Source organism: Panthera tigris, chromosome C1 (assembly GCF_018350195.1).
Source record: "Panthera tigris isolate Pti1 chromosome C1, P.tigris_Pti1_mat1.1, whole genome shotgun sequence".
In the NCBI taxonomy this organism is placed as follows: Eukaryota; Metazoa; Chordata; class Mammalia; order Carnivora; family Felidae; genus Panthera; species Panthera tigris.
The window spans coordinates 30,707,348-30,727,136 of NC_056667.1; the positions used below are offsets into that span (position 1 = coordinate 30,707,348).

General features: G+C 53.8%; 1 protein-coding gene across 3 annotated transcripts; it reads left to right on the top strand.

Moving 5' to 3' along the window:
- The first annotated feature begins 5,328 nt into the window (after positions 1-5,328).
- MFSD2A (major facilitator superfamily domain containing 2A) lies at positions 5,329-18,916 on the top strand. 3 transcript variants are annotated; one of them, XM_042996729.1, is made up of 14 exons: positions 5,329-5,567; positions 7,088-7,219; positions 8,680-8,804; positions 12,843-12,966; positions 13,101-13,179; positions 13,536-13,693; positions 14,099-14,189; positions 14,309-14,430; positions 14,665-14,748; positions 15,176-15,259; positions 15,358-15,470; positions 15,879-16,022; positions 16,117-16,293; positions 16,983-18,916. In XM_042996729.1, exons 1-14 carry the CDS (start codon positions 5,475-5,477, stop codon positions 17,044-17,046), a joined length of 1,590 nt encoding a protein of 529 aa, XP_042852663.1. In that variant the 5' UTR covers positions 5,329-5,474; the 3' UTR covers positions 17,047-18,916. The 3 variants fall into 3 exon arrangements, with proteins under 3 accessions (XP_042852663.1, XP_042852664.1, XP_042852665.1); XM_042996730.1 differs by having other exon boundaries at positions 7,091-7,219; XM_042996731.1 differs by having other exon boundaries at positions 5,329-5,561; positions 7,091-7,219.
- Positions 18,917-19,789: the final 873 nt, after the last annotated feature.

Below are 19,789 nucleotides of genomic sequence, written 5' to 3' on the forward strand. Positions count from 1 at the left end.
CAGCATGAGACCACAGGGTTACCACAAGTCTGAAGGCCACCAAAGGCCAGTCTCCACGTGCAGTGGTGAAAGTGGAAGCAGCCGTTACTTGGTGCTAGGCTGTCCGACCTGCTTTTTTGAGCAGATGGGTAAAAGGAGGCCCAGAAGTGGGGTGGAACTTTGGGCTTCCCAAGGCAGGCTCCGCTTCTGCCACGCTGGCCTCAGTCCAGCAAGTCACTTATGCTGAAGATCTTACTCTGAGAGGGTCAAGGCCAGCAAGCCAAGGCAGGGCCTCAGGCAGGAACGTGGTGTGAGCATAAGGAGAGCGAGGGCAGAGTCCTGGCTGGCCTGGAAGGGAGGTGTATTGCTCAGGTTTCAGCCTCCACCCCAGCCCTTCTTCTTCTTTTTTTAAGTTTACTATTTATTTTGAGAGAGAGAGAAAGAGAGAGAGAGAAAGAGAGATGCAGGAGGGGCAGAGGGAGAGGGAGAGAGAATCCCAAGCAGGCTCCGCACCATCAGCAGAGAGCCCGATTTGGGGCTGGAACTCACGACCTGTGAGATCATGATCTGAGCTGAAACCAAGAGTCAGATGCTTAACCGACTGAGCCACCGAGGTGCCCCATTGAGCCACCCAGGCCCCCCTCCCCCTTCCTCTGAGGCCAGGCTCTAAGCTCCTGCCCAGAAAGCGCCTCACCTGATCTCCTGGATCCTGAGGCTACCTGGCAGGTTGGCCCAATCCCTGGGGCTGTCTCAGATGGTGTGGTTCTCTGAGCCAAGGCTGGTCTACTCAGCTTCTTCTACTCCATCATTCTGACAACTCCTCTGCAGAGTCTTCCTGGGGGGTAGGGAAGTCTCTCTTTTCTGGGAAGAAACTTGAACTTGGGGGAACCCAGGATGAGAAGATACAGGGATACTGGCTGGTTGGCTGGGGGAGGCACCAGGTATCCCAGGGAATCTCTGGGCACTCTCCATGCCCCTCAGTCCCCTGACACCTGAGGCTCAGAAGTCAGACCTATCACCTAGCCTAGTCCCGAAGCCCATAATAGGGGGCCTCCCTCCGAAGTGGTCTATAGCCTCTCGTGGTCAGATGGATCAGCCTCGGAGACTCTCCTACCCTACAACTGCCCAGCCAACATACAGGCAGGAACTAGCAGCCTCCTGGCGACTTCAAGGGCCCTCAGATACTTCCTCCCCAAAGAGCCTCTCTTTGGGACCCTCAAGAGTCCCTTCTTCCTACTTTCTGCCCTGCCTCCTTCCTACAGGACAAATAATAGGGGATCCAGGGAGAGTAGACTGGGGCATCCCTATCGTAGCAGCCATTCCAGGAAACCCTTGCTCCGGGGCCTGCCCAGGCCTTAACTCTGGCCATCCCCTGGCCTCAGAGCACCACCACCCAGAATGTAAACTTACTAGTGACTCTTGAGCTAAGTATACTTTAAGGAATGGGCTGGTTCCTTTTTTTCAGAAGTCAGGGTGGTGAGTCTGCCAGTTAGGCACTGAAGAAATCTTCCACTGGATAACGAACTATAAGCTATCACACTTGGCAACTCTTTCACTTAGCTGAAACCTCAACATCTCCACCTGATAATCGTGCCCCGACCCAACGGCATCCAATTGTGCTTGAAATACCACATTGTGGAACCAGACATAAATCTAGCCTCTAGCTATTTACATCAAATTTCCTCCCCTCTGACTTAAGCGGCCTTACTTGGAGAGGTTTTGCCCAGGGTGCTAATAAAGATAATAATAATAATAATCCTTTTATTTTTTTAATGTTTATTCTGAGAGAGAGAGAGCAGGGGAGGGATGGGGAGAGACTGAAACAGAGAGAGAGAGAGAGAGAGAGAGAGAGAGAGAGAGAGAGAGAGAGAAAGAGAATCCCAAGCAGATCCATGCTGCCAACACAGAGCCCAACAAGGGGCTTGATCTCATGAACGGTGAGATCAAGAGTCAGATGCTTAACCAACTGAGCCACCCAGGTGCTCCTAATAATCCTTTTAAAGTGCTCACTCTGTGCCAAGCACTGTTTTAATCACCCCACTTAATCCTCATGCCAACCCCAAAGACAGGTACAATTATTATCCCCATTCGACAAGTGGGGAAAGTGAGGCTCAAAGAGATTTGGCAATTTGCCCAAGAGTAAACTGTAATGGTAGAGATAGGCTATGCAGCCAGGTAACCTGTCTCTGAGATCTTTGCACTTAACTCTGCTGCCCTGCCTCCCAAGAAGCTCTGGGGACCTGTTGGCCTCCCCCAAGGGCTCTCAGGGGACTATGCTAGGGCATATGAAGAAGCCCACCAGGCTAGGCATGGTGCTTCATGAGGGCATAGACAGGTGGAGAGCAACAAGGGGGCAGGGAGAGGGCTCTGAAGCTCATTTGCCCTAGGCTGTGAGGTCGGGTTAGACCCAGAAAAGGTTAAGGATGCCTAGGAGGGTGGTCCGAGCACAGAGTGGGGAGCTGTCTGTCTGTTCTTCAAGGAGAAACCCTTGTCCTCACTGCCGCCCTAGATGAAAAGAATGTTACTATGAAAAATGGGCCCAGGCCCCTGCTCCAGGCTCTGGAAGCTAATAGAGCCCTCTGCCTACTGTGGACTGGAGGTTCAGGACAGCCCCTTGGACTCCAGGCCTGGTGGTGTGGGGGTAAAGGGGGAGTAGGAAGGACAGTTGGCAAGAAGGCCAGCGGAGACACGTGGTCAGGACTGGAAGGCATCTCTAAGTGACAAGTCTACAACCACACCATCACCAGAAAAAGGGGCCTGACTCTGGGTTTATAAAACTAGTCCCTGCTTCTCCTCTATTAGCCTCAAGTTCATCATCTATTAAATGGAGTAATAAAAACTACCCTCTCCAGGGGTGTTGTGAGGAGTAAATGAGACGATATACACAAAGCACTTAGCACAGTGCTTGCCTGGCATACAGAGAGTGCTCAATAACTGGGAGCTTCTGTATTAGCAGTGCTCTGTTTCCATTGCTGGTCAATGAGTGTCCCTGGAGGTATGTTACGGGGGCTCTGTCCTCAGCAACACTATGGATGGTGGAGTGAAGCTGCAAGGAGCAGCCTGGATCTAAACTTAGGGAGAGAAAACAGTGGGCAACAGAACCGGCATTCAAAACAATTTCTACAGGCTGGAATAAGCAAGATGACATTGTCCTTCTGTGAGCTCGAAGACATTCACACAAAGCAGAGGGTGGGGGAGAGACCTGACTTGACCCCAGCTCTGCTGAAAAGGATCTGAATGATTTAGTTGATCACAACCTGATGGGAACTAATCATGGGAGAGAAAGGCTCTGGAGCCCAGCAGTCTTAGGCTGCATTAACAGTGTGTCGCGTCCAGACTGGGGGAAATAATAGGTCTATTGTGCTGGCATGGTCAGGCCATATCTGGAATCTTGCACTGCTACACTGACAGGCTGGAATCAGGCCAGGAGGGGGACCAGTCCGGCTTCAGCTCCCAGGTACTTGTGCTAAGCACTTCCTGGGCATTTTCTTGTTTCATACCCAAAGCTACCCTACCAGGGAGTCATTATTACTATCTCCACTTTACATACACGGAGGGTAACTGAGTTGCTCAGGACCAGCCATGCAGCTAGTAAACGGAGGAGCCTGAGGCTTTCCCAGATGGGCTCTTCCTGTGCTTGTACCGGAGGAAGACTGAGCATGCATCACTGAACACATATTTATTAGTTTCCTTCCATGAGTCAGATCCCAGCTAGTTTGTGGGGACACAGCAGTGGAAAAAGATGTGGTTCCTGTCTTCCTGGAGTTCATGGTCTGGGGGTGGGGGGTCTAAATCACTTGTGATATGGCGTGATGCTACAGGAGTGAAGATTTTAGGGCTGGGAGGGATCAGAGTCCACCACAGCCAACTCAAGCCTGGGGAAGGGAAGAGACAGAAAGAACAGTGTCACACAGCTCCTGGTGGAGCCATGGGAGGTCAGCCCGTGCCCTTTTCACAGCATCCAACTGTCTCACTTTGGCTCTGTCTGCTCAGCAGTGACCAAGAGCTGTGTGCCACGATGGGAGCTGCTGGGGCATATGAGGAAGCTTGGTGTGGCCATCCTGGGGTAGCCAGACCTCATCTCTCCTCCCTACAATCAGTCAGAGAGCCTAAGAAAGAAAACAGGAGTGGAAGCTCAGCAATCACAGGAACGGGAGAAAGTGGCCTTTGAGATCCCAGCATCCCCTTCACTAATTAGAGCAACCGACCCCCACGCCCCCTCCCCAGCCTCTTGAGTGTCTGGGAAGCCTGGGGGTGATGACCCAGAGGTGGTAGAAAAAGCATGTTTTCTGGATCTGTGTTTGGCGTCTGTTCCAGACTAATGTCCTTCTAGATATCTTCTTTCAAGGACCAGATTACTCAGTCCTCTCTTTTTCAAATCCTTCCTTGATTGTTTCAACCCAGAGTGCCACTGCAGTTTTGTCACATCTCCTAGGGTTTTTTGTTGGAGAAACACATATATCCCATTTAGCGTCCTGGTAATTTTTGCTGAGAGAGACAGAGCAGGGCCGTTAAGAGAGAAGGCTCTGGAAAGGGACAAACCTGCCAGGCCTGGCTTTGCCACAAAACAGCTGTTTCACTTCTCTGAGTTTCCATTTCCTCAGCTATAAAATGGGGATGATAATACCGTGCTCATGTCGTTGCTGTGAGGACTGGATGACATCATTTTAAGCACGGAGGAAACTCTCCATAAAAGGCCACTGTTACTATCATGGGGTACTGGGGGGCTGGTCCTGTCTCCTCTGCACACCTTGGGAGCTCCCTGCCAGCAGGGGCAGTGACTGCGATACGTCATCGTTGTCCCCCATTGCCCTGGGCCCCAGAGAAGCCAGTGTTGGGAAGAGGGAATGGTCAGTCTTGGGAGATGCAAGAGGGACATCGATACTGGAAGTGCCAGCCCTACATCCTCCATCCAGGTTTGGAAGAGAGGGAGGCACGACCTGACTCCTGATTTTAGGGGGGGGGGGGGGGCAGTGGGCTTCCCAGCCCCTACCTTTCCTAGCCGTGGGGGTCAGAAGTCACCGGCCGTGGGCCCGACTCAGGGAGAACTCACTCTGGGGCACCTCGGGCAGGTCCCTTCCAGCCTTAGGCCTCAGTTTCCTCGTGCGTGTCAGGTGGGTCTCCCGGTCTTCTCCGGGGTTTGCGAGGAGCACGCGCAGCCGGATGCCGGCTTTTGAGAACGTGGCTCAGTGGCAGAGAGGCTGGGAGGCTTAGGCAGGCGGGAGAGCCGCCAGGCGGGCGAGGGGATTGGCTGCAGGCAGGGCAGCCGGCTCTGCGATTGGATCAGAGTGGGCAGGGCCGGGCCTTTAAGAGGCGCGAGGGGGCGTGCAGGGGAGTGTGCGCCTCGCCCGCCCGCCGGGTTTACTAGCGAGAGGCGGCCGTGGCGGCGGCGGCGGCGGCGGCGGCGGCCACGACGGGAGTCCCGGCAGAGCGGAGTCCCGCGGAGCAGAGGCGCATCCCGGCTTTCCGGTCCCAGGCGGCGTGGCCCGCGGGTCATGGCCAAGGGAGAGGGCTCCGAGAGCGGCTCCGCAGCGGGGCTGCTGCCCACCGGCATCCTCCAAGCCGCTGAACGGCCGGCCCAGGTGAAGGTGAGGACCCCCCCCCCCCTTTCACCGTCCCCCACCCCTCCCCGGGCGGAGGGCTAGGGGTGAGAGCAAGCTGAGATGGGGACGTCGAGGAAGAGGTTTGGTTTCGGACGCCTCGGGCTAGCCGGGGACAGGCTATCCCAGTGGCAGGGGAGGGCCCGGGGGTACCGGCCTTGGGGACAGGGGGTGATGGAGAGGATTTGTAGGCGCCCCCTTTTGCTCATCCCCACCCCGCCTCTCCGCCGATCGGCCGCGCCGGCAGCTTCACGTGGTGCCTGGCTGTGTTCAGCCGGTTTCCGTTCTTCTGTGACGAGCGGTTTAGGATTGCCGCCCTGGAAGCCAGAGACCCCAGAAATCCGGGAAAGTCCCCTTAATTCCCCATCTCTCAGCCCCTACTCCCCACCCCCACATGCCCGCGCTGGCACCTCAACTCTGCGGTGAGGGCCGCTCAAGTTCATTCATAAGAACAAGGGCTCTCTGCTCTTAAAAGAGCAGCACTTCCGAGAGAGAGAGGCCCTTGTGTGAGTGTGGGTGTTGATGAGCGCGCCTTGCTTTGCGTGTCCTGACCTTCGACCCCATCCCCAGCTCTCTGGACCTAGTGAAGGATCCATTTGAATCAGGCGACTCCAGGGGGAGATCCCAGGCAATAGGTATCTGCCTGGGAGGTGACTGCCGTTTCCTTTTAGTTTTATTAAGTGATCCTTGCAAGGAGCGGAGTGTGTGTGTGGGGTGGGGGGGGGGGGGAGCAATTATGCTCTACTAATATGAGTAATCTTCACTTTCCTGGGCAAACTCAATCTCTCTAGTGCCCCACCCAGATAGGGCCCAGCCCTGTACCTAGAGGCCTTTCCTCCCCTCTCCAAGGTTCCCTAGGAACTGGGGATGGGGAATAGCAAGAGGGAGGGTAGGACAGCTCCCGGGTTTGCCTCAAGCTCTGGCTGACTACAGGGGCCAGGGTCGCTCTGGGACAGATGGAAGGAACAGCTGTGCCCCCAGCCAGCTGGGCTGGGCCCCTCACCCAGTAGGCAGGTGGGTCCTGGCCTCTGAACTAGGGCGGGAGCAGGGGCTGGGCTTAGGCGGCTCTTGGCAGCCGGAGGATTTTCAGGTTGTGATTTTCAGGTTGTGACGGTTGGTGGTGCCTGGTGGGGACAGGTCCACAGGTCTGCTGCTGGAGCATGCTCCCCCTCCAACTGGAACAGAGCATGGTTGGAACCCTACGGGAAGTTGTTGTTGTTGTTTTTTGTTTTGTTTTTAGGGACGGTGGGCTGCTAAATTAACTCAGAATCTGGGGGTAGGGTGGCTTAGGGGCCACTTCCTTGGTATGGAATCCCCCTTTCCAGCTTCCTAAGATAGAGAATACCTTTCTTTTCTTGTAGGAAGTGAGATCACCCTGGGTGGGAACAGGGCAAGGTAGACTTGTTCCTCCTGGCAGAGTGGATCAGAAGAATGGTCCTGCCTCTGGAACCTTCTAGGATGGAGGCCAGGATCCTGGGTCTCTTTTCATCCTTTCCTCTTCTTCCCAGAAGGAACCAAAGAAGAAACAACAGTTGTCCATTTGCAACAAGCTTTGCTATGCAGTTGGGGGGGCCCCCTACCAGGTGACAGGCTGTGCCCTGGGGTTCTTCCTGCAGATCTACCTGTTGGATGTGGCTCAGGTAAGTGGGGCTGAGCCCACCAGGGCTCCTCCAGCATCCTGAGGTGGGAGGGTAGATACGTTCAGTTTTCCCCATCTGTGAAATGGGACTGGGAATCCCTACTTTGCTGCCTCTCAGAGTTGGCCGTAGATAAGAAATAAGAAGGCTTGCTTTGGAAAGTATCCAGCAGGGGAGTCTATCTGCCCCAGGAGTCTTAGTTGGCAAGGTCAGGCAACTTCTCCTTGCCTGGCAAGAGCAACAGAGCCTGGAGGGGCAGACGGTGGTGTGAGAAAGAATGGAGCCTGCTGGTGACCCTGTTCTTAGAAGAGACTGGCACACCATGTCCCCAGCTGGACAACAGTCAGCTGGCCCAGCTCAGGGGCTGGTAGATGTTGCCAGGCTTGTAGATAAGCTGTTTCCCACCTTCACCTGAGAGGCCGAGGCATGTCAGTGGGCAGAGAGGCCCCCAAGTGCTGAGCTAGGTTAAGGCGCCCAGTGCACAGGGTCTTTGACTGAGAGAGGTACTTAGGGTGAAGCAGGGTTCTTCTCTGTTCTGAGAAGCTTTGGCCAGCAGCCTGGCATGCTGAGAATTCACCTTGTCTGGATGGGAGAGTGGGAGGCTCAACAGCCACTGCAGGCAAAGCATCTTCATTGTATCCATTTCTAGGTGGGGAACACTGAGCCCCAGAAAGGACAAATAACTTCTTTCAAGCAGCTAGTTTTCCCATGGGCTGGGTCCTGAGTGGGGTACAAATATGAGGAACCTGCAATCAAAGTATAGAATTGTCTTCATGAGTGTGAGGTTAGGGAGAGTCAGTTTGGGGAAACTACAGTGTGAGAGAGGCCACCAGTTTCCCTATTTCCTGGAGCCAGAGCAATATAGTAGAGCCTTGATGGATGTAAGGAAGAGTCCAGAGAAACTATTTAGGCCTAAAAGGTTTGCAGGGAGGGGGATGGCTTCAGTGGATAGTCACAGGTCACTTTTTAAAAGCATCTAAAGATTCCTTTCCACATCCAAGATAGAGCTTGACCTGTAAGACAGGGATCTCAACTCCAGTCCTGTAAGATAGGGATCGTAACTCCCATTATACAGATGGGGAAGTTGAGGCCCACTGTAGTCAAATGAGCAAATGCTCATTTTGATACCAGGTGCTTGGCGCTCAGGGCTGTGAGAGGGAAGCAAGGAAGTGATTCTGGATTCATTCTAGTCGATGGGGAGTGTTTTCAAGGGCAGTGGAAGGGAGTACATAAGGGAGCAGATCTGGGAAAACTTCGAAGGCACTCTGCACTGGCTGCTATCAGGGAGCTGTTATCATTATGAACAAGGCAAGAGAAGATGATGAAGGCCTGAGTGAGAGCAGCCCAGAGTCCCAAGGGCCTGGCTGAGATGGGGAGGGAGCCCCTGCTTTTGCCTACCATCGAGGGTTGAGATGAGTAGAAGGATGAAGGGGTCACCTTCTTCTACCTGTTCCCCATTCCAGGTGGACCCTTTCTCTGCCTCCATCATCCTCTTTGTGGGCCGAGCTTGGGATGCCTTCACAGACCCCCTCGTGGGCTTCTGCATTAGCAAATCTTCCTGGACCCGCCTGGGCCGCCTCATGCCCTGGTGAGTAAAAGAGGCTCCTCTGAGGTGGCAGAAGGCAGGGCTTCAGGCATGCCCACTAACTCTTGATCCTTCCATCTGACTTGTCACAGGCTGGGGGGTGAGAAGAAATGACGCAGAAAGCCGAGTGTTGAAACCCAGCTGAGGCCTCAGCTGCCCCAGGCATGGGCACTGGGATGGATGCTCTGCCAATTCATTTCCCAGGCTGGCTAAATTGCCAGACTGAGCAGCTTCCCCTACACCAGGCCCCATTGCTCCCCAAGGTCCATTCCCTCCTGCGAAGCTGGAATTCTAACTCCTCCCCCTCAGTCGTTATAGCGGCAGAGATAGTGCTGCATAGTGGTTGAGAGGTTATACTCGGAATCCAGCCTGCCTGTGTTTCACCACTCACAGCTATGCAACCTTGGGCAAATCACTTAACATCTCTGAGCCTCAAGTTTTTCATCTGCAAAATGGAGATAATAATTATGCCTATCTCGTGCGTTTATGGTGAGGATTAAATTTTTTTTTATATGTAAAGTACTTAGAACGGTGCTTGGCACATATTAAGTAATGTATAATTTGGCACCCCTTCAGAGTAGCTCCTGGTGGTCAAGGGTGGAGGGTAATACCAAGAATGGGATTTGCAGAACCATAACCTCTGGCCCCTTGGATGATGTAAACTACCTTTTCCCTTGATACAAAGCCTACACTACTCAGCCTCAGGCTATAGGGCAAAGTGGGGGGAGGTAGTACCACAGATCACACAGCCAAGGGAGACACACGGGACCAGCTGACAGTCTGGAGCTCTGGTTCTCTCCAGGACATCCTGCTTGGTGGGGGGAGGGGGGTGGACATACCCCTTTCATCTCCAGCCCATCCAGGCTCAAATGGGCGCCTTCCTGCCCCAGGGGTGCCCATACCTGGTCTCCGGCCTTCAAAGCTCTTCCCACAGCGCCCACTCCACCCCCACAACTTCCTTTCCCACGAGGCCCCCCTCCCACCACAATCGCACCAGCCCCTGGCTAAGGCCCAGATTGGGGCCTTTGATCCAGGCTGCAGGGCTGCGGGGGTGGGGGGGTGGAGGGGGGTGGATTTGTGGGGAGGGGGAGGGGGAGGGAGATGGTGATGGGATGGGGGTGGCTGCAAGGCAGGACCATCCGCCTCACCTGGACAGGCCGCCCAGGTAGGAGCCAGCCGCCCAGGTAGGAGCCAGCCAGCTGGGCCCCAGACCCGAGTCCCTGGCAGCCTGTGGGAGGTGGGGCTCTGCTGCCACATCTCCTCATGAGGCACAGCCAATGGGAGAGAGCTACCCTGGACAGCCCCTTGTGGTGGCCGGAGGCAGCAGCTGGGTTACTTCCAGTCACATTCGGTTTCTCAGCTTCTCAGCGAAAGGAGAGGAAGGAGTGTTTGATGAAGGCTGACGGAAGGAGCCCTTGTTCTCCGAGGAGACGGAGACGCGTGGATTCGGGAAGGAGGGGGGAGGGCAGAGAGGGAGAAAAGAGGAGGCCCTCCCTGTGGGAAGCAGGATCTGAGGGCCTGGAGCTAGGCAGGTGTGGCAGCCAGCCTGGTGAAGTTGCTGAGGGCCCTTCAGGCAGGTTTCTGACTTAGCACGGTGTCTGCGTACATGTCCTCACCTGTTCGGGTGGTAATTCTGGGTGATACTTCTTGAATGGTACCCCCACCCCTGTGTCTGAGCGCACGTTGGATCGGTGGGGGGGCTGAGGGGCTTGTGTGTAGGCTACGGGACCTCCTCCTGGTCCATACCACAGCCGGGACCCAGCCCCTTTTTGTGGTGTGGGTAGAGGCCGCGCCTTTCAGGGTTCATCAGCCCTGTGGCCCACTATCTTCTCAGGCCTCAGAGCAGCCCCTGCCCTTAGCCGGCACTTAGATCCACCCCTCCGACCAGGAAGACTTTGACAGACGCTCTCCCTGGAGTTCCCAAGGCCACGTGGTGAGAGGCAGAGTATCCACAAGGTCACAAGGGCAGGCTGGGATGCAGCAGGGCTGGGCCTGAGGTCTGATTCCCTGGCCGTGGACCTGTACTCTCCCGCTGGGCTTTCTGGTGCGGTAGTCACAGCGAGGACTTACTATGTCCCAAGCACTGTTCTACATTTTAGTACCAACTTATTAAAGTCTCAAAACTACTTCAGCTCTGTGAGATAGAACCAGAGTTCTTACGGTGGCCTGTAAGGACATGACCTGGTACTCCACGTCCTCCAACCCCATCTCCTAATCCCACCTCCTGTGCTCACTCCACTCCAGCCCCAGTAGCCTTCTTGCTTCTCCTCAAACTTGCTTGAGCACCTCTGCACTGACTGTTCCTGCCCGACACACATTTGCCTCAGACAACTGCTCAAGGCCAACTCCCTCCTCTCAGCCGAGTCTTGGCACAGATATCAGCACCTCCGTGAGGGCTACCCTGTCTGCTCTTGTCACCTCTACCCCCATACTCCTAATCCCCTTTAGACTGCTTTCTTTTCTCCATGGCACTTAATCACCTTCTAATACATAACCTTTTGAAAACTGTGGTAAAATATACACATAACATAAACTTTTGCCATTTTAACCATTAAAAAAAATTTTTTTTTTTGCATTTTATTTATTTTTGATAGAGAGAGAGCGAGAGAGAGAGAGAGACAGAGCACAAGTGGGGGAGGGGCAGAGAGAGGGGGAGACACAGAATCCGAAACAGGCTCCAGGCTCTGAGCTGTCAGCACGGAGCCCGACGCGGGGCTTGAACTCACAAACTGCGAGATCATGACCTGAGCCGAGGTCGGACGCTCAACCAACCGAGCCACCCAGGCATCACCCCCCACCCCCCGCCATTGTAACCATTTTTAAATGTACACTTCAGTATCATCAAGTACATTCTCATTGCTGTGCAGCCATCACCACCATCCATCTCTAGAACTTTTGCATCTTCCCAAACTGAAACTCTGTCCCCATGAAAAAAATAATTCCCATACCTCCCTCCCCACAGCGCCTGGCAACCACCACTCTACTCCCTGTCCCTGAACACCTACTCTTGGTGTCTTAAGAACAGGATCATGCAATATTTGTCCTTTTGTGTCCGGCCCATTTCCTTTACCACAATGTCCTCAGGGTCCATCCGGGTTGTAGCCTGTGTCAGACTTTCATTTCTTTTTAAGGCTGAATAATATATATAACTTTTAAATGATGCTTATTCTTCATTTGCCAACTAGAATATAAGATCCACCAGGGCCATAGCTTTCGTCTGTTTTGTTCACTGGTAACATCCTAAGTAATAAGAATAGTGCTTAGCACGTTGCTGGCACTTGAATATCTTTTGAGTAAATGTGGAATGTAAGGTAGGTGCTGTTACTAGTGTCATTTTACAGATGAGAAAATGAGCCTCAGAGAAGTTAAATAACTTGTAAGGTAGTTATAGTCACTGGTAGAGCCAGAATTGGGTTCCTGAAGTATGACTCCAGAGGGGTTTCTTTTAGCCGCTGCTCTTTGCTGCCCGTGTGTACTAATGACATGCAGCCGGTCCCTCCTGAGGTCTAACCGCTTTTGCGATGGTGTAGAATGCACAAGTGGGAAGGCACACATTTACGTCCCGTTATAGTTATCTCACTAAGCCCAGTCCTTCCGCCTGGAGTCAGCCTCCCCTACCGCTGTGTGTGTGCCCACAGTGTGTGTGTGTATGTGTGCTGACTGTATGTGTGTGCGCGTAAGAACACTGGTATTGGGTTTGCTCCCTGCCACCCTACTACCTGAGGGTTAGCTGTCATTCTCAGTTCCCCCAGCCCATAGGAAGCCCCTGCCTCGGGAGCCCTCTCCACTGGGGAGATGTAGGCAAGATTCAGGGTCTGACCTCCTGCTCCGTGCTCAGGATTTCAGTCCAGGGGCACTGTTGAAGTCAGCCCTTCCGGGCTTGGCCATTAGTCTCTTCCCAGAGACCCTGGGGTGGGTAGATTCAGGGGGAGGAATTTCCTTCCCGGCAGGCACCCTGTGGGACTACAGAGCAGTCCAGGCTGGGGCCCAGATCCTGGAGTTTTGGCATCCAGCCCCTACTCAGACCTTCCCCTTCCTCAGGATCATCTTCTCCACACCCCTGGCCATCATTGCTTACTTCCTCATCTGGTTCGTGCCTGACTTCCCACAGGGCCAGGCCCTGTGGTACCTGCTTTTCTATTGCCTGTTTGAGACACTGGTCACGGTGAGTGTGGGCACCTCCCCTGGGTGTCTGGTGGGGAGGAACGAGGGCAGTCCCTGGGGCCTCCAGGGTTGGTGCCCAAAGCCACATCTGCCTGTCCATCATCTGACTGGTCAAGGGCCTCTCTTCCATGCCAGTGTTTCCACGTTCCCTACTCAGCTCTCACGATGTTCATCAGCACAGAGCAGAGTGAGCGGGATTCTGCCACTGCGTATCGTAAGTCTCTCTCCAGCCCACTGATCCATCCACCGGGGACCGTGGGTCTATTGTTCCTGACCCTCCCGCCACATTTCTTCCCTTGCTGGGAGTGGGTGTAAAACCATCTCAAAAATAACTTGATCCTTTTATTGCTTTGGTGAGAACAGAGAGGTGCAGGGACTAGCCAGCCAGAGGTCATACAAAGCAAGGCCATAAGGTTAGGCCAAGGTGTCATCTGCCTCACCACCCTGTATCTACCCTCCTGGAGCTGCTACCATCACCTGGGGCTAGAACTGGGCATCTGTCCACCTGACCTTCCTCCCTGGGGGCCTACAAGCCACAAGGCCCCTCCAAAGGACCCTTTTACCATTCAGGAATGACCGTGGAGGTACTGGGCACCGTGCTGGGCACAGCGATCCAGGGGCAAATCGTGGGCCAAGCGGATACACCTTGCCTCCAGGACCCCAATGGTTCTGCACTGGCTTCGGAAGGTACCAATCACACACAGAGCGCCACCTCACTCAAAGAAACGGTGAGGCCCTTGGCTGCACAGGGATCTGGGGAGATGAGGCACAATGGGGTGGTTTGCAGTCATCCTCAGCATAGTGAATATTGGGCATTTGCTCTACAAACTGTTAATATGCCCACTTTTCTGATAATTTCTGATAATTCTAAATAATTTGGCCAGGGTCGTAGAACTGGTGATTTACAGAAACTCGATCTGGGGGAGCTCTCACACTCCACAGCCTAGCTTCTTAACATTCTGTTCCTCTGGACTTTGCCTAGCCATGGGAAGCAGCAGCCAGCCCAGGATAGTTCTCCCACTTCACCAGTGGAGACAGGCCCCAGAGAAGGGACTGGCCCACGGCGTGGAGCTGCTGAGGGTTGGGATGAGATCAGACTGGTGTTCTCTATGTTGCCTTTATCCCCTTTGCAGCAAAATGCATACCTGCTGGCGGCAGGAGTTATTGCCTCCATCTATGTCATCTGTGCTGTCATCCTCACCCTGGGCGTGCGGGAGCAGAGAGGTGAGGGATCCCTGGGGAGCGGTGCAGGCCCCGGCGCTGCAGGGCTTTGTCCCTCTGCCTGGGCCTCAGGCTTTGGGAGGTGTCTCTGCTCCTTCCTCACTGTCCCCTCTGGCCCTCAGAACCCTATGAGACTCAGCAGGCTGAGCCGATGTCCTTTTTTCGGGGCCTCCGACTGGTCATGAGCCATGGCCCATATGTCAAACTTATTGCTGGCTTCCTCTTCACCTCCCTGGCTTTCATGGTGAGTGGGGGCCTGACAGGCTCAGCCTGAGAGCAGGCAGTGGTGGGGAGTGGATGAGTGGGGGTTGAGGGGAGTGCAATAGGGGTGGGGTAAAACAAGGACTCCGTGACGAAGCCTGAGGGACAGATGGATTGGGGGTGGGGTGAGCAGAGGTCCCTGGAACATGGGGAAGCCTTGGCCTTGACCTCACGTCTTTCCTTACGTTTCCTTTCCTATACGCTGCCCATCCCCCAGCTGGTGGAGGGGAACTTCGCCTTGTTTTGCACCTACACCTTGGGCTTCCGAAACGAATTCCAGAATCTGCTCCTGGCCATCATGGTGTGTGTGGGGCCCCGAGGGTGGGTAGGCAGCCTGGACTTCTTAGATGGTTCTTTGGATAGTCAGAGGATATTTCCCGGACCGGCTAAGGTTAGGAGGGCTGAGGGAGGAATCTCAGAATCGTCAGTTGGATCTGACCTACAATTGCTTAGATAGGACTGTGAAAGATGTGGGGCAAGATATTCCGGTAGAGAACATAGCAGAAACCAAGAACTTTGAGAAGCTATGCTCAGCTGAGCTCAGAGAAGGCAGGAGATAAGATTGGGACTAGCTCTCGGCTCCCCTGGGGAGCCATCAGTGGTGCCTGTCAGCTTTCTTACTGCCCAGATGGTGCCATCTGGCTGCTAGGAGTATCTTTGAGGTCCTGGGAAGGGCAACGGGGCTTCATGACTACCCACTTCCCTCACCCCCCACTGTGCATCCCCAGCTCTCGGCCACATTCACCATTCCCATCTGGCAGTGGTTCCTAACCCGATTTGGCAAGAAGACAGCAGTATACACTGGGATTTCAGTGAGTGGGGCTGAAGGGGTAGGGCCCGGACTGGGTTGGGGATTGCTGGTGGGAGTCTCCAGGCTGACCCATCTTCCCGTACTCACCCCTTCTCCTAGTCAGCAGTGCCATTTCTCATCTTGGTGGCCTTCATGAAGAGTAATCTGATCATCACATACGTGGTAGCCGTGGCAGCTGGCATCAGTGTAGCAGCGGCCTTCTTACTACCCTGGTGAGTGTATATAGGCCCACCTGGCTATGTTTCCCAGCCCCCTAGCCCCTATTCTGAAACTCCTTGGGGACAATTCCGCAGGAACTTCTCCCGCAGACCATTCTGTGGGTCCAGGTTGGGGGTAGAACAAGTCTTCCCTGTACAGTTGCACTGGTTGTGAACTGTGCAAAAACACCTAATCAGGATGGGACATGGGGGGCTTAAATCTGGTTTGCACTCTACTTACCAAGCTGCACGCCTAGACCGGGGCAACATCCACGAAGTTGTGAACTTCACGGAGCCGTGTGCCCTGGGCCTACAAAGTCTCAGAGGGCCACCTCTTCTTACTGACACAGAGGCGCCACATGGGCTAGCGGGGGCCCTGGAGTGCTGGGTGGGTGGGTCCTCATGGCTGCCACCACTCCGCAGGTCCATGCTGCCTGATGTCATTGACGACTTCCACTTGAAGCAGCCCCAGTCTCATGGAACCGAGCCCATCTTCTTCTCCTTCTACGTCTTCTTCACCAAGTTCGCCTCTGGAGTCTCATTGGGCATCTCCACCCTCAGTCTTGAGTGAGTGGGGTGGGGTCTTGGAGCAGTGCTGGGCAGGGCTGGGCCCCAGGTGCCCTGCCCTCACCACTCCCCTGACCACTGGGTCCCACCACAGCTTTGCCGGGTACCAGACCCGTGGCTGCTCGCAGCCGGCACGTGTCAAGTTCACACTGAAGATGCTGGTGACCATAGCCCCCATAGTCCTCATCCTGCTAGGCCTGCTGCTCTTCAAGCTGTACCCCATTGATGAGGAGAAGCGGCGGCAGAACAAGAAGGACTTGCAGGCTCTGAGGTGAGAGCAGGGGGGTGGAGGAGGGGGCATCATCCAGTCTAACCCCTCAGCTCGTGCCTCCTGTGGCCAAATCCTGACTTAACCTCCTGCCCATCTTCCCTCGATGGTCCCTGCTCTATTTCCCCTTCTCACTGCTGACTGATAATAATGTCAGCTGACATCTCTCTGATACTTAGCTGCATGCCGGTCACTGTGCTGGCTGGTTTTACATTTATTCATTCAACAGATACTTATTGGAAACCTACTATGTGACCGGCATTGCTCTAGTGAATGAAACAAACAGAATCTCTGCCTTCGTGGAGTTTACATTTTAGGGAATGTGCATTCATGATCTCCTACAGTCCTTCAACAACCCCAGGTGTCAGGAGATTCCTACAATTCCCACTTGGTAGATGAAGAAACAGAGGCTTAGCCAGGAAGAGTAATTGGCCCAGCTGATAAGGAGTAGAACTGGGGTTTGCACCCTGACGTTCTCACTCCAGAGCCTGTATTCTTCACAGCTCTCTTGGTGTGCAGGGTCTCAGGTGTGGCCTGAGCCTGCCTTTCGGGAGACCAGAAGGCAGGGTCAAGTGAATCATGCCAGCCCAAGTCCAAAGTGTAGTTCCAGGGCTTGTAGTACCCTGTGGGCAATGAGAGTTGCAGACAGACCAAGGATGCTTCCTCCAACCCATCTCCTTCGGCTCTTGCAGGGAAGAGGCCAGCAGCTCTGGCTGCTCTGACACAGACTCTACAGAGCTGGCCAGAATCCTCTAGGGTCTGCTGTGTTGCCCGAAGCCACCATCCACAGTGCCTGGGTCCCGGACCACAGGAGAAATAAGGACCTACTTGCCTGATCGCTGAATACCTGGTCTCCAGGTGCCAGGAAGGGAGCCAAAGACTCAAGAGTAAGTGGTCCGGGATACCTCCTGTGCCTGCCACGGGGAGGGCTGTTCATACAGCCACCTGCCTCACGTCTGCCTGCCCGTGGGGCCAAGCCCCGGGGCTGCTACTGTGAATATGCCAAGGACTGATCGGGCCTAGCCCGGAACACTAATGTGGAAACGTTTTATACAGAGACTAATTAATAACTTAATGACCATGTACATAGCAATGTGTGTGTATGTATATGTCTGTGAGCTATTAATGTTATTAATTTTGATAAAAGCTGGAAACCAGAGGTTCCTGTTTCTGTCTTTGCCCTCAGCCACTTTGCCCTGACCCCTTCTGTGCCAAGACGCAGATGGTGAGAGGGAACACTAAGCTGCAGGTGCCCCGGCGGGGAAGAATGTGTCTGGAGGTGTGATAACAGCATCGGCTAACATTTACTAAACACCTATCTGTACCAGGCACAGTGTGGAGGCTTTACATTCACTTTGTTGGTGTTCACACTCAATCCTTGAAGCTGTCTTGCTATGTCAGGACTATTCCACTTTAAAGAGAAGAAAACTGAGCTCCAGTATAGAGACGGACGTGGCTAAGGTCACATGGCCAAGAGTTACCGTACTGAAATATCATCCCAGGTCTGTGAGACTCCGGGACCTTAACCACCACTCTCCACTCCCCTGTGTCTGAGAGCGACCTGCTGGCTGTCAGACAGACAGGCTGCTCTGCCCAGGCCTGTGCCCTGTGCCTTCTGCTCTGTGCCTGCCTGAGCATGTGGAGCTGGCACATATCCTATGTGCTTGGGGCTGTGTGGGGTCCCGAGACCTGTGATTCTTTCCCCGTAGCTGTTAATGATGGTGTTGGAAAGTGAGACTGTACCTGGCTGGGTTTGTGTGTCAGTTGAGGAAGGGTTCTCCCCACAGGTGTGCTGGTGAAAAACCACCTCTGGTGGGGAGGAGGCTGCTGGGGAAGACCTGGTTTATAGTGCTTGTCTGTTTCCATGGTGTAAATGCTCTTGCTGTAGCCAATTTCAGGTTACCTACCAATGGATGTACTAACAGAAGTTCCCCAAAATTTAACAGCTCTCTAGGAGCTTGCCCCCTAGCACATCACTGGGTCTCATACACTTAGGCCAAGCTGGCAGGATCAGGGGTACTGGTCCAGCTTCTCTATTTTATAGATGGATAAATGCAGGCCAGAGAAGAGAAGTGTGTGCACTATTCAGGCTTGGTTTTTACTTTGGGTCTAGGGCTCCATTTTCGGAGGGAGCAGGGGAGGCTCCATTTTTGCTCTGAAGTTCTGCCAAGCCACTTTCATAAATTTATCAAGTGTTACTAACAGGCATAACCAGATGCATAATTTCCCTGTGAGGTGAGTCCATTATTATTCCCAGTTTACGGATAAGGAAGCTGAGGCACAGAAAAGTAACTTGTCCGAGGTCATCAGACAGAGGAGATGATGTTTGAATCCATTCTGTCTGGCTATAAGGCCAGTGCTCTCACCCACTACTTTAGGCCATTGTGTGAATCAAGAGTCTGGTCACCGCCAAGCCAGGTCCTGCTGCCTTTAGAGCTGCCATCTCAGGGTCAGGCTGCCCGGGCAGGCCAGGGGCCCTGGGCTCTGGGTTGGCCTTTGTAGTTGGAGTGCTCAGGGGCTCAGATAATGTTTGCAGAAACCCACTCCTACCTCCCCTCTCCCTGTACTCCCAACACCCACCAAATCCTGTCTTTAAAAAAATAAAAATTATTTTAAACTTCCTAAACCACTCAAGCTTGCTTCTTTCCCATCCCTACAATTACTTATCCGGTCTCTCACCAGGAGGATTATACCAGCAGCCTCACTGGTCTCTGTCTTTGATTTGATCTCCTCACATTCCTTCTGTAAACTATCCAAGATAACCAAAGTGGCCATCCTATTTAGAAACCCTTCTGTGAGTCCCCATTGCTTTCAAGAGGAAGTCAGAGACCTTTGCTGATTTCCCCAGCGCCCCCAGGCCACCTGCCCAGCCCTGGAACATATTCTGGCCCCTGGTCCATCTGATAGACACTGGTCCAATGCACCTTGGCTCCAGAATGCCTCTCTAAAGCAATTCCTGCACCTCTGTTCCTTGGGGCAGCTCTTGAGAATCCACACCCCTTCCACTTTAGTCTCCCATATTGAGCTCAGGGCTGGGCACGGTGGGGTGGGGTGGGGTGGGGCTTATGCAGCTGAGTTTTTAAACGCAAGCTCCAGCAAGAAGGCTTTGTGAGCCACACCCAACTGGCGCTGACCCACCATGATGCATTTCTCTGGCTTCCATTTCCCCCAGTTGTACAATGGGGATTGGGAATTGAAAACCCCCTCTTCAGTTTCATGCTCACAGAAAATTGTTCTCCTCAAAGACCCCCTGCTTATTTCTTAGAAGATGATATGGGGGGTTGGGGGTGAGTAGGAAAGCAACCCAGGGATCCCAGAAACTCCTTGGGTCTTTGGCAACACCACGTGCCTTCTGGACAGCTCATATCTACTCATCCTTTGAGAAGCGCATTCTTGAGTTCCTCTCTGCTTGGATCCAGCATTACTACAGAAAACCCTGCCTGTCTCTTGACTCTGCCCTACTGCCCTCAGCCATGCCAATCATACATCCCACCCCCTA